This window comes from Euprymna scolopes, chromosome 19, assembly GCF_053919585.1.
Source record: "Euprymna scolopes isolate OS-2025 chromosome 19, ASM5391958v1, whole genome shotgun sequence".
Classification (NCBI taxonomy): Eukaryota; Metazoa; Mollusca; class Cephalopoda; order Sepiida; family Sepiolidae; genus Euprymna; species Euprymna scolopes.
The window spans coordinates 13,579,323-13,593,658 of NC_136500.1; the positions used below are offsets into that span (position 1 = coordinate 13,579,323).

The 14,336-nt window shown below is 34.8% G+C and overlaps 1 protein-coding gene across 1 annotated transcript in view; it reads right to left on the minus strand.

The window, feature by feature from the left end:
- Window positions 1-505: 505 nt before the first annotated feature.
- LOC145303420 (cyclin-Y-like) overlaps window positions 506-14,336 on the minus strand; it is an 85,646-nt gene continuing 71,815 nt past the window's right edge. Inside the window, exons 7-8 of the mRNA XM_080144749.1 lie at window positions 9,883-10,045; window positions 506-1,304 (exon numbers count right to left, since the gene is read on the minus strand). Coding sequence (XP_080000875.1) covers window positions 1,185-1,304; window positions 9,883-10,045 — 283 coding nt within the window. The 3' untranslated portion in view covers window positions 506-1,184. The remainder of the gene's footprint in view (window positions 1,305-9,882; window positions 10,046-14,336) is intronic.

Sequence of the window (14,336 nt, forward strand, 5' to 3'; positions counted from 1 at the left end):
CTGAATGAGCAACAAATCTTTACCTTTTATAGAACATGTAGATTTGTCCAATAAATCTTATGAAATGGATGAAACCTATCTCAAATAAAAAAAGATTTTTTGATTATTATTTATGATTCAATAGGATTTCAATAAAAATCTTTGTGTGTGTATATATATATATATATATATATATATATATATATATATATATATATATACATACATATATTTACATACATAGATATTTCTATAAAAATCTTTGTGTGTGTGTATGTATATATATATATATATATATATATATATATGCATACATATTTCATGTAGTTAACCCTTGCAAATCAAAAATAGTGGCGATGAGGCAATCCCCTATACATTTTTATGTAGTCTCCAGATTCTTGTACTATTTTGTTGGCCAATGAATGTTCTAACCTGTTGTCCTGCTAAGTTTTTAGACTAGCAGGGTGTTAGCTATACAAAACAATGAAAATCTTAATTCTATACTATTTAAATAAAAAACTTATTCTCTCTTGCATTACAATTGGTCACTCTGGTTTATTTCTTCTAGTGATATGAAATATATATGTAAATAAATCACACATACATTTATACATTGAGTCATATATAGTTTACAGGTAAAATACAATTATATTTGAATTCACACACACATCTATGCACTTAAAACAAATTATCATAAAAAAATACAGACCACCCATTTGAAGATGGAGATAGATATATTGCCAAACCCTGTGTACACATAATGGAATTTTCCTCATGTAAATTTTGGACCAAATTGAACCTCTGCTTTGCTACATAGGAAAAAAAAGATTTTGTCGATCCATTTTTCATTAGATTTTCTTTCTGACAATTTTTGGCATTTCCTTTTGAAATTCTGATAATTTTCTTTAAAAATTTTATAAAGATTTTAAAAAAATGTATTTTTTTTTGTACATATTTACTGTTCTTCTAATGAATATTTTTAGGGTCCCAGAATTTGAGAATCTGAGTTTTTGCTATTATTGTCCCTGCCCCACACATGGGGCTTTTTTTCAGAGGGGAAAAAAAAAGCCAGCGCAGGAATCATGGCCCAGTAACCAGCATACTTCCAACACCAGAATGTCCATCCAGTTATAGAAGATAATAAATAATGCTTGGGAGCTGGAGTAGTAGTAAAGCAAAGTCCACAAAACAGCAAGTCTTTGGGGTCAGGATAAAATGGCTTTACTGCAGTTCTGGAAAGAAGTCTGGCCATCCAAACTAGCTGATCGTTTCAAGTCTTTCTTCAGCCACATTTTCATTTTATCTTCACAGACGCTAGACATTGCCTATTGAGAAAAGAGAAAAATATATATATATATATATACATTAACAACAACAACAAAATAAAAGTTGTCAAGATATCAATTTTGAAACTGAGGCAAAACAATGTTGTTATAAAAGTCACTTTGCATGTGTGTGTGTGTGTGTGTGTGTGTGTGTTCCTTCCTCATAGGTTTTGTAACGGCTGAGACTATCTTCTGCAAATTTCACACAAAGCTAATTTATATGTGTTAAGTGTTGAACCATTCTGTAGAACAAAGATGGCGGTAGTAAATCAAGTCGGCAAAGAATCATTGCAGTCATATCAAGAAGGAGACTGATAGTGAACTGACTGGAATCCAAAATTCGATAGTTTTATAATGAGGTCAGAGGTTTCTCATTGGTTGATTGTCCTAACATGTAGTTATAAATAAGATCATCCAAATTCTGGGAGTTATACCCTATATATTTAGCAAAAACATTTTAGCCCCCCTCCTTTTAGATATAATGAAAAAAGTCCTTTTGGCTTAATAGTATAAAAAAATACATATTTATCCATACCCCCTCTTCTTAAATTTATTTTTGAGATTTATCTTTATTTTCATTGGTTAAAAAATATATATATTGGTATATGTGTGTAAAAAGAAGCCATTTTTAATCCAATTGTTTAAAAAAAATTTAATATACAGATATACATACATGCACAGTACTTTTTACAGACAGATACAAAATGTGTATGTTGTGAGAGGAAGCCATGACACTTCATTCAATTGTTTAAATACATGTACATACATATCTATATACATACAATGTGCTTTTTAAAAAGAAAGGGTTTTCTGAAAAAGGAGGAAGAGAAAAAAAATTTTTTTTTTTTTTTGTTAAACAAAAACTCAAAAGATTCTGTTATATATTTTTAGTTTGTTAATTTGGTGAGTAAAACAAGAAAAAAAATGGTCGTAGTTTATTGTCATACCCGGGACAATTTACGATTTTTTTCTTTTTGTGGTTTCAATTTCTCATTTTAAGTTTCTGAAAAGACGTTTATTTAAGATTAACTTCCCAAAAGTTTAGCAATAAAATTTTTTAAAATTACATTTTCACCCCAAACAAGCCACATTGCCACTTTGATGTATTGGGCTACTATTAGGGACACAGGCTACAGGGGTACTAGGTGGGGAGTTGGGCAGAAAGATGTCGGTTCACATTACACTTGAACTTCTGCATGTCAGTAGAGTTGTGGAAGCAGGAACCTGGAAGGAAATTCCAAAGTCTAGCAGTTCTGGGGAAGAAACTACTAGAGTAGACAGCTCTCTTACATCTAGAGATCTCTATTGTGAAGGGGTGGGATTTTACTGCTTGTCGGGTTTGTTGAGGGTATTTACGTAAAGGAGATACAAGTGCTTGCAGTTCGTCGGAACATTCACCATTAAAGTACTTGTAGAACAGGCAGAGAGATGCTACATTACATTGATGGGACAGAGGCTGAAGCTTGGATGATAGTTCAGGACCTATTAGGTTTGCGACTCTCTTTTGAACATTGTCTGGGAGTGAGAGACAAATAGCAGATGCACCGGCCCAAATATGACAATACTCTATACATGGGCGAATGGTGGCCTTATAGAGGTATAGGATACTTTCGGGCGTTAGTAGCTTTCTAGCATGGTAGAGAGAAACCTACCTTTTTCGCAGCGGTCCTGGCAATGCTCTCAATGTAATTGTTCCAACTCATGTTTCCTGTGAACGTTAGGCCTAGGAGTTTAAAAGAAGTACTTTTAGATAATGACTCTTTGGCCATTGCTACTGGTGGTAGAGAAGGTTTCTTGCAATTATTGAAGGAAACAAGTGTAGTCTTGGCAGCATTGAATGTGACAATCCATTTTTGTCCCCATTCTACTACAGATTGGAGGTCATCCTCTAGTGTTTCTGCCATTTCCTTAGATATGTGTTCATTTGTTTTCCTGTTGTGCCTGTTATAGAGCGTGGTGTCATCAGCATATATACCTATTTTAGACGCAATTTTGTCAAGGAGGTCATTTATGAATATTAGGAATAATAAAGGTCCAAGAATAGACCCCTGAAACACTCTCACATTTATATCATATTGTTTAGATGTATGATTGTCGAGGACAACCTGGATTTTTCTCTTATCTACGAAGGATTAATTTATGTTAAGTATTCATCCAGTGATACCGTATGATCTGATTTTCTTGAGAAGACCTTCATGCCATACCCTGTCAAAAGCCTTAGATATATCTAGAGCTACCACTCTACTCTCCCCTGCTTTGTCCAGTGAATGGTATATACGTTCAGTGATTACAGTTAGGATATCTGCTGTGGAACGGGCTTGCCTAAATCCGTATTGTTGGTCGGTCAGATAATGGACTACAGCTTGGTTAATTATGGACTCAAATATTTTGGCGAAAAGTGGGAGGAGGCTAATGGGGCGATAATTTAATGGGTCAGTTCTTTCGCTAGAATTCTTGAAAACCGGTTCACTACAGATACATTTTTTCTTTTTTCTTTTTATTTCTCTTTTTTATTTTGTTTTCTATATCTGGAGTCTAAAAATGTCACTTAACCCCCACCCCTCCTTTTTAAATTTAACGTTTTATTTTTATTAAAATAAATATATCTTCTCAATTCTCCCATTTGAGGATCAGATGATTTCAGTGGTACACAAGCTTATTACGTCGTCTGACAAGGACTTTTGGTCCTTACTGACCAATTGTCTGAAACATTATCATGTTCAGTGTAGCAACTATGTAATATTTGTGTATATAAATAAAAATATCATATTTTGTTCTTTTTATTGATCACTCTTAATAACTTCATTTTAATTTACGAGTTTTCCTTCTTGAATACCTGTAATTTGGTGTGTTTATATATGCGTGCGTAAGAGAGAGATAATGTTAGAGATTGTCTTCTCAATGTAAATATTTCAATTTTTCACTAGAAACTAAAGTTTAAACAGATTTATTTTTTATTGCAGTTTCACCTTAAACAAGGTACAGTGCCACTTTAATGTAGAGGGCTACTATCTGGGACATAATTTGTAGGAGTACTACATGAAGAGCTGAGCAGCAAGATGTCTGTTTACACTTGAACTTCTGCATATCGGTACAGTCAGGGAAACAGAAACCCAGAAGGGAATTCCAAAGTCTAGTGGTCCTAGGGAAGAAACTATTAAAGTAGAAGGCTTTCTTACATCTAGGGATTTCTACTGTGTAGGGGTGAGACTTTGCTGCTTGGCAGGTTTGTTAGGGCTATTTAAATTGAGGTGCAAGGGCTTGTAGTTAGTCTAAGCATCTACCATTAAAGTACTTGTAAAAAAGGCAAAGGGATGCAACATTTCGATGGGACGTCTAGTGATAATAGTGACTATTAAGTTGGCAAATCTCTTTTGAACCCTGTCTAAGAGTGAGAGACTAGTAGCAGATGCACCAGCCCAAACATGGCAATAATACTCCATACATAGGTGAATGGTGGCCTGGTAAAAGTATAGGATACTCTCAGGCGTAAGTAACTTTCTAGCACAGTAGAGAAAGCCCACCTTCTTTGCAGCAGCCTTGGCATTGCATTCAATATATCTGTTCTAACTCATCTTCTCCATGAATGTTAAGCAGAGAAGTTTGAACAAAGTACTTTCATTAGTCATGGCTATTATTGGTTGAGAAGGTTTCTTGTAGTTCTTAAAGAAAAGGAGCTTAGTCTTGGCAGCATTGAATGTGACATATAGTTTTAGTGTGAGGGATGCTAGGCAAAGTGGATGTGCATTGCCACCATTATGTAACACAAGTAAACCATCAGCCGACTCCTCGTCCACAAGAATATGCCGACTGGAGAAGAGTGCAGGGTCCCTTTTCATGCGCGACATGGTACTACAACCATCCCGATATGATACAACTGATGATAGAGCAGCGGCTCTAAGTGCTACCATAGAGTTAGAGATCCTGTACTGTCAGTCAGAATACAGCCACTAGACAAACTGTCAAACTGGTACACTCAGACCTGTCAAACAAGAGTGGCCCAGTCTAATCATGTTAGCATACATGGTAAACAAGCACCCCCAAAATGCCCAGCTTTAGGGAAAGGGAATGAGGCAGATGTGTGTGTGGGGGGGGGGGGACTGTATTCATTGCCCTAGTCAGGAAACGGTCAAACATGGAGTGTCTCTAATGAATCTTTGTGATCGTATCTCTGCTTCTGACTAATAGAAAAAGAAGGAGTATGGAAGCCGGGCGATAGGCAGAGCCTACCTACTCCTTAAGCAGTTCAGGTTTACAAACCAGTGATTTGATCGAGTCACCAGTTCTCAGACAGCTGCCGAACAGGACTGAAAAGGCCTCCCTCCCTCGTTTGGTGCCAAGGTGTACAAGGTCAGTGGCACAGGTTTAACATAGTTTTCCTTTTCCTAAGTAGATGGCCTGATGAGATCTATGGGTCCATCAGTACAGAGAGGATTAGTGCCACATCTGGTTTCAAGGCTAAGTATTTCTATGCCCCACATGAGTAGTTAGGATTAATCGGGTTAGTATCAAGTTACACTCCTCAAAATAAGATTGAGATTGAAAAATGTGGTTATTCACATGTTATGAGTGGAAAGGTTGGGGGTATGTATGAGTAAGAGATGTAGGTATAAGGTTAGTATCTACTGGAGTTTAACTATATAGTTAGCCAATTAATAGGGTTTTTTTAAAGCTAATTTATCAGCAAATTTTGTTGTTATATGATACTAATATTAATTGTATTGTAAATCACAAGTTAACTCCCTTGTTTGCTTGCCAGTGAAAACTTATCGAAGATATATGCGTCATCTACACCATATTATTAAAAACAGTTATGACATGCAAATTTAAACTAAATTGAATGTAACTGTTTAAACAACCTACACCTGATTTGATTCGCCTTTTATTCTTCTATAGTTTTGCCTGTTGACATCTGACTTAATTGAAGTATTCTAGTGTTCACGTCAATTTAAGAAATTAACTTCAAATCATATCGATAACACCTACAATTTTAGCTTTGAGATTATTTCTTCCAAAAGCTGTCAAATCTAATTCTGATATTTCTGACTTTAGTGAATCCTTACCACTGTTGAACAATTCAATGAATCAATGGAAACAAGATTTTCATCCTATCTAAATGATAAAAACTTATGTGTCTACTTTCCTAGAGCCAAGATTCACATTTAAATTTCAAAAGAATGACATGGAAAACACTAAGAATTGGATTCTACATCTACTACCTGGAGACTGCAACTACAACATAAATACAAAATCACAATTTAAACTCAAAAGGAGTAAATCCCTTATGGTTAAATGCACAAAAGAACTTGACCTTTACGTAGCTTTACAACTACTTGCAAGAGGTGATGATCCATTTCAGTGGTGGAAGAAGACACAGTAGACCTTACTGCTGGGTAAACTGGTTTCAAAATATTTAAGAGTACTACCTTTACCTTGGAGGGTGAGAGGCTCTTTAGTACAGGTGGTTGTTTGTTTTTGTTTTATGGCATATCAACCCTTTTCAGGTTATTTAATGCCGAATAATAGAATATCTGTTTTTACAAGTCGGTTTCTATTTAACTTATAGTTGGGACCCTAACAGGTACTACCACTCTGGGTCAGAGTGAACCTGGGAGCAATAGCAATTAAAGGGTGGCTCCACACTCCCAAAGCCCGCAAGCTGGGGCCTCAACATCGGATATAGTTTAAGGTCATATCCAGGACCTAGTACAGGTGGTATGAACCCATGACAAACAGGCTGTGTCCTGAGACTAGAAAAACTGTTTCTACATTACAACTTAAAAATATTCAACTTTAAATACTGAGGATTATGAGCAGAGGAGGTAGGCAGCAGAATAGAAGAGGAAGTAGAGCAGCAGCAGGTGCAGAACTTTAGCTTATAGTTATTCACTTAAAGAATTACAATTTGTACTTTGTAATTGGTTTGTAATTTCTTTTTTCTTATCTAACCGTTTAATTATATTCATTTATAAATTGTAATTTATATTTTGTAATTTTAGTTAATAAAGACAAAAAGCCAGAATAGTGTCCAGACACTTAAATGTTATGTTAAATTAGCAGTTACTATGTTAATGGGTCAAAGCTATCTGATTAGTTACTTGGCAATGATGAAATGATTTCAATAAGAAAGAGAAAAGTAATTAATCTGCTGATTAATCGGGAAATTGGCTGATTACCGATTAATTGGTACACCTTTATTTATTAGTATACATTAGGATATACAGGAATTAGAATAGGATTAAGGACTATAAGGATTTATGTTTGTCATGCAAAACAGACACAGGCAGTAGTCTTGGAGGCAGAGTAACCAACCTTTTTAAATCGATATTTAGAAAAGAAATGTTCAAGTTATTCAAGTATCATACATAAGGAACCACATACTTACAGCAAGTATTAGCCTTATATTTAAGCATTCATTTAGTCAAAGAATGATTTTAAATGAAGATGTCATATTGTCAAATTAAGTTGATCTTAGATAAGTGTTTATTTAAATACAATAAATGTCCAATTCAGATTTACACAATTTTAATGGTTATTTCACATGATTCTGATTTAAAGAGAATAATTTTTTTTTTTTTTAAATCACCATTGAAAGATGACATGGTTTTTCTATAGTAACCATGGAAGAAAAGGAAGAAAAAACTGTTTCTATGCCAAAAGCAGACATAACGTTGAAACTAAGCTAATTTTTATAACCAACTCGAGATTATATTTACTCAGCATATGTAAAGTTTGTAACTGTATTTTTAATATAAAGTTTTAGTTGAACACAGACAGAAAAAAATATTTTTCTTTATATCTACTATCATAGAAAAGTCATTTTGTCTGTGAATTTGTTCCCTATGAACTCTGAAACAGCTGGGCAGATTTTTTTTTAATGTTACACAAAAGTACTTGATGTGTTGAGAGTGTTATGTAGGTTTTATATCAGAATGCCTTTGATAAGTATTAAAAATCGATAATCAAAAAAAAATCTGACTAAAGAAAGAAGTCTGATTTTGACCCAAGCAAACACTTTTATACAGCCTAACATCACAAGTGCATTTGAGAAGTTTTATCACTGCACAAGCAGATAGGCCCAGTAGGTTCTTTGATAAGACAAAGAAGTGTTTGAAATGAATGCTTGTTTTGAGTACAATTGAACTATGATTCTTGACTCTTGTAGTAAACTTTAATATAAGCCATGATATAAAAATAATTTTATGAAATCAACAGTATGTTTTCTACGGTAAAATATAGATGCAGTCTATATTTCATTGTAGAGAACAATGTATTGTGGACCAGGTCACTACAAGGAGATATGTGAAGCTTTCTACCATTACATCACGGTGAGTTCCTCAACAAGAGCAGGCAATGAATTTATTTGACTGAAAAATGGGTTGTTTCACGATTTCAATGACAATATAAGTATGGTAACATGCAACATTTGTTGATCCTCATTCAATCTCGGGCAACATTGGGTCTCCCTGCTGGTACAGTAGAACTCCGGGATATGGCATTAATCCGTTCTGGGGTTGGGATCGCAAGGTGAGATTGCCGTATGGCAGGGTCTAAGCAAAATTTTATACAGTATATATTAACAATTAGTAACAAAATACAGTACCGTGTATAATACACATGTATATAATCAAATAATATTATAAATAACACCATAAGGTGAGGCAAATACCGAAACCAGGAACCGGAAAAACATCATATTCCACATTGTAATCTGAAAAAAAAAAAAAACATATCCTAGGGCTACCGTATCCCAGGGTTCTACTGTAATAGATAAACAATGATTAAAAAAAAAAGTTTGGGGAGAGTCTGGCAGCCAATCCAAATAAAGAGGAACCCTCATCAAACATTTCAAGTCAGGGAAGAAGTTGACATGTTACTGCAAAAAGGCAAGCTCACAGAATGCAAAACCCTGTATCTCTGTAAGGCTACCATTCGCCCATGTATGGAGTACTGTTGTTACATTTGGGCTGGTGCATCTGCTACTCGTTTCTCACTTCTTGACAGGGTTCAAAAGACAGTCGCCAACCTGATAGATCCTGAACTGTCATCTAAGTTTCAGCATCTGTCCCATTGACGAAATGTTGCATCCCTTTGCCTGTTCTACAAGTATTTTAATGGTGAATGCTCCGATGAACTGCAAGCACTCGAACACCCCCGACAAACAGCTAAATCCCACCCCTTCACAGTAGAAATCCCTAGGTGTAAGAAAGCCTTCTACTCCAATAGTTTCTTCCCCAGAACTGCTAAACTTTGGAATTCTGCTTTCCCAACTGTACTGACATGCAGAAGTGTAATGTGAACAGACATCTTGCCACTCATCTCCTTTCATAATACCCCTGCAACTTATGTCCTCGATAGTAGCCCCCTACTTCAAAGTGGCACTGTACCTTGTTTGGGGTGAAAATTGAATTAAAAAAAAAAAAAAACAACGGTTTTAACAGAAGAGGGACACTACACACATGCAACCTTTTTACAGCCACAAACGCCAATGCTTCAATGAAAAAGCCAATAGTATGCTATTTGTGATCAACCCTGACCAGGGGAGACCTGAAACGATAAGCATGTTTCAAATACTAACCTCCAATTTGAGCGCTCTGTCTTTACTGAGAGTCTCCAAGGGGAACGATAAATCATGTGCATCAGCAAGGGCTCGTAAATCAAAATAATATTTTGCATAAACACTGGAGGGCACGTTGATGTTGAACTGGAGCATCTCCAGAAACAACCGTTCCAATTCGTTCCTGAAAATAAAAATAATAATTAATGGTTAATTGCTTGAAACATTGTTTAGTGTGTATATTAGGAAATTTAAATTTCAAAAATGTAGAAGTGAAATAAATAGACAAAAACTGAAGCAAATTAAGATGCAATGTTGGAATAACCAATACAGATTCTCCTTCAGTATATATATATATATCTATAATACAAAGCTGAACGTCTGTGCATGTGTCTGGTCATGAATAGGCTCCTATATGGTTGACTATTATAGAAAACTGATCACATATAATGATAGATGTATCGAGACGCAGGAATGGGTATGTTTGATCTGGCATAATGATGATTCATTAAAATTGTGGGGTCTGTGTACGCGTTTGGTCTACAAAGTATGGAAATAAAAAATTTAAAAATTCAACAAAAAAAAAACGTTTACAAGTGTTTTTGATATAGATGTACATAATACTACTTTGATAAGCATGTTTTAACTTAAATAGGGATGGTATAATAAAATTGTGGGGTCTGCGTTCGTGCCTGGCCTCCATAGAATGGAAATAGGCACAAACTTAATAAAGACTTTTTATATCTATCTGCGTAAGTATACTTTGATAATTATGTTTCAGTTTGAAGAAATATGGTATAATAAAATTATGGGGTGTTCGTTCGCGCATGATCTCCATAGAATGGAAATATGTCACAAAGTTTAACAAGGTTTTTTAATATAGATCCACGGAATATTGTGATAAGTGTTTCAGTGTGAACAGGTATGGTACAGGGTGACCCCCCCCCCCAAAAAAAAAAAAAAAAACGGGCCATAACTCTAATTAAGCCCCATTTCTTAGTGTTTTGTCCAAATGAAATGAAAATTTGATCATAACTAGTTTATTATATTCAAAACATCACATCAAAACACTTTTTTTGTTTTCAATAATTTTATTTTAGAATGCTTTTGTCATTTATTATTTTACTAGCAGGGCTACCCGGCGTTGCTCGGGACCGTATAAACAATGAAAAAACAAAAGCAGATATTGAACATATGTTTTATTCTTAGGGGAGAGGAATCTTTCATCTCAAGTTTTAGCGTTACAAACAAACATTTGTCTTTTATATATATAGATAATGACAGGTTTTTTGGGGGCCCCCCTCGAAGATAACTGATCAGTTGACCAACTTCTAGTGGTCCGTTTGACGTGAAATTTCGATATTTGTCATCCGGGTGATGGGGCTTCGATATGATACCAAATTTGTCAAGTTTGGTTCCGTCTTTCAAAAGTTTTAGCGTTACAAACAAACATACATACATACACACAGACGTTTGGCTTTTATATATATAGATTTATTTGTTTTTTTTTGGGGGGGGGGGTCACCCTGTATAATAAATTATGGGGTTTACCTATTCTATTTTTACTTTCATCATATTTTGCTTTGATTTTGATACCCCCAAATTCGAAACTATCTCTTTACAACCCTTCCTTTTCATAACCTATCATACTTTCATAAATCAGAGTCCATTTTCTGTAGGCTGTTTTTGAACCCAGTCAACGACGGGTACTTTTGCTAATATATATATATTAGCAGGCCACCAGCATTGCCCAGTCGTAAAATACGCTTAAATATGATATTTTGATTAATACAGATTTCATATTTATTATTATATTGGACCCAATATATAATGCTTTAAAAAGTTTTTTTAAAAAATTTACTTTTTCCTTTGACGTTAATGGCCTGAGCTATGAAGACATGTTTGCTGCAAGGTTAAAAATTAAAACATGAACCAATAGCTATTATGTTATGTATGCATATTCGTAATGCTGTCGTTTGATCTTCACCTGGCAAACTTCATTTCTTTAATTTGCACTGATTTTTCCCAGCTAAAACCCAAATATAAAATCTTGCATGGATTCGAATACCCTATATATTAAGTTTCAAGAACTGTAGGAGTTTGGTAGGCAAAATTTTTTAAACAAATATATATATGCATAGAAAGAGGTTTGTGTTTACCTTTTTACGCAAATATTACGTAAGTATAAATCATGTAGAATATCTGTATGAATATAATTAACTAAAGATGATCATCCCATAATAAAATTAAAAAAAAACTAATAGGAAATTAATTAAAATAAATGTTTAAAAGAATATGCAAATTAGCTAGATCTTTTGTAGATGAATGCAATTCCACGACCCATATAACGAAGTTGTATTTTCTTTTTAAATAAATAGAAAAAAGGATTTTTAAAATGAATATCAATGCACAAAGAACACCAAATTGATAGGCGTATAGATATACACACACACACACACACATAACAATGATCTACAGTGATTAAGCAACTATTTTAATTATTATTTTTTTATTATTATTACATTTTCACCCCAAACAAGGCACAGTGCCACTTTGATGTAGGAGGCTACTATCAGGGATCTAAGCTTCTATTTCTACATTATCTACACTCTGATACCAATCTAGCATCAATTGAAATGAATGGCTCGTCTTGGGGAGGCTTCATGTTTTGACAAACTTCTGGGCTGGACCTTTACTCCAGACCTGAAATGGAACACGTATATCAAATCCATTCTACTGCTCCAGTAGATATCTCACTCCTGATGCAATTCTCTACCTACATAAAAGCCAGGTAAAACCAAGGATGAAGTACTGTTGTCACATCTGGGCAGGAGCTGCTAGAAGCAGCTTATCTTGCCTTGACAAGGTTGAAAATAAATTTTGTAGCTTAGTGAGAGATGTCCTTTTCTTTTCCCCGCAACCTCTTTCTCACAGCAGAGACGTTGTAAGCCTGTCTCTGCTTTATCGTTATTTTCATAGCAAGTGTTCATCTAAGCTTAAATCGATGATCCCCCCCTTGCCAAACTTTCACGAAAAACACTCGTCTGGCCAAAACCACTATTAATAATTTCCCACACTCCTTGTTGTGCCTAGACGTAAATGTAGATTCCATGAACAAGCTTCTTTCTTAGAACTGCATGCCTGTTCCGATTGCTTGCTTTCCAGCTGACTACAATCTGATTGTCTTCAAGTCCAACATAAACAAGTTCTTGATAAACCGTCCCCCTAAGTAATCCAATTTACAAAATTCCCACTACCTATGTTTACTACCCTATAATCACATTGACTAATGTATACCCATTAACCCTTATCCTTGAGTGGCCTCCAGGCCTTGATAAGTGGTGATTCCTGTGTAAAAAAAAAAAAAAAATAATAATAATAATAATGTGTTCACATTACACTTGAACTTCTGAATGTCAGTGCAGTTGGGAAAGCAGGAACCTGGAGGGGAGTCCTAAAGTCTAGCAGTTCTAGGAACGAAACTATTAGAGTAGAAGGTCTTCTTACATCTAGAGATCTGTGTAAGGGTGGGATTTTGCTACTTGTAGAGTTTGTCAGAGGCATTTACGTTGAGAGGGGACAATGCAACTAAGAATACAATACATATAAAATATTAATATATATATATATATATATATATATATATACATACACACACACACATCGTTTATTTACAAACAAACACATATAGCATTAATAAATGTGAATCTGCATAGCTTATTCCACCATTATATCTGAATTTGCTTCAGTTTGTGTCTATCTGTTACACCTCTGCATTGAATTGCCTTGAATAAATAAAAAAAATAAAAATAGTTACGATTCACAGATGAACAAAACAAAAAACAAAAATATTGTAAACATGCACTGCACATCATGTTTTGCTGGTGTATACAAATGGCAGACGTTGCAGGTGATAGATGGTTAGTCCAAAGACAAAATGGGTGGAAGCAAAGAGAACTGAAAATATTTTCTTTGAAGTAAAATAAATATTGAATTGGGGATCATACTGGGACAAACTTGTTTGAGAAAAGTTATGTCCTAGATTATCTACAGATAAGTACCTTGGAATAAAGATTGTTTGGCTGTTAAACTTCTAGCCATCTTCTGGGTGATCGAATGGTAACCACTAACAAAGAACAGAATCAGTAAGGAGTGAAAATATTTCAGGAGACGAAAAGGCGAGGCCTTCCAGAGGAGAAGGGGGTGGGACTTGAAAGTTTTGAGGTTGTCATTTGGCTTTCGGTAATCCTCAGAGACAGACGGTCTATTGCGTCAGACTGAATTGGTATGTTTTCAGTTGGGCAGGATAGAAAATTCATTTTGCAAGTCTGCTGTTCAAGTTAGGAAAACAAGTACTACTTGTAATCTTCAAAGAAATAAACATTTCTTATTTGTTTATAAACTGGACTTGTGATTTTTGTTTGAAGGGAGAATTCTTTTGTTGCAAACTGACTGGATCGAACACCAGATTTGCA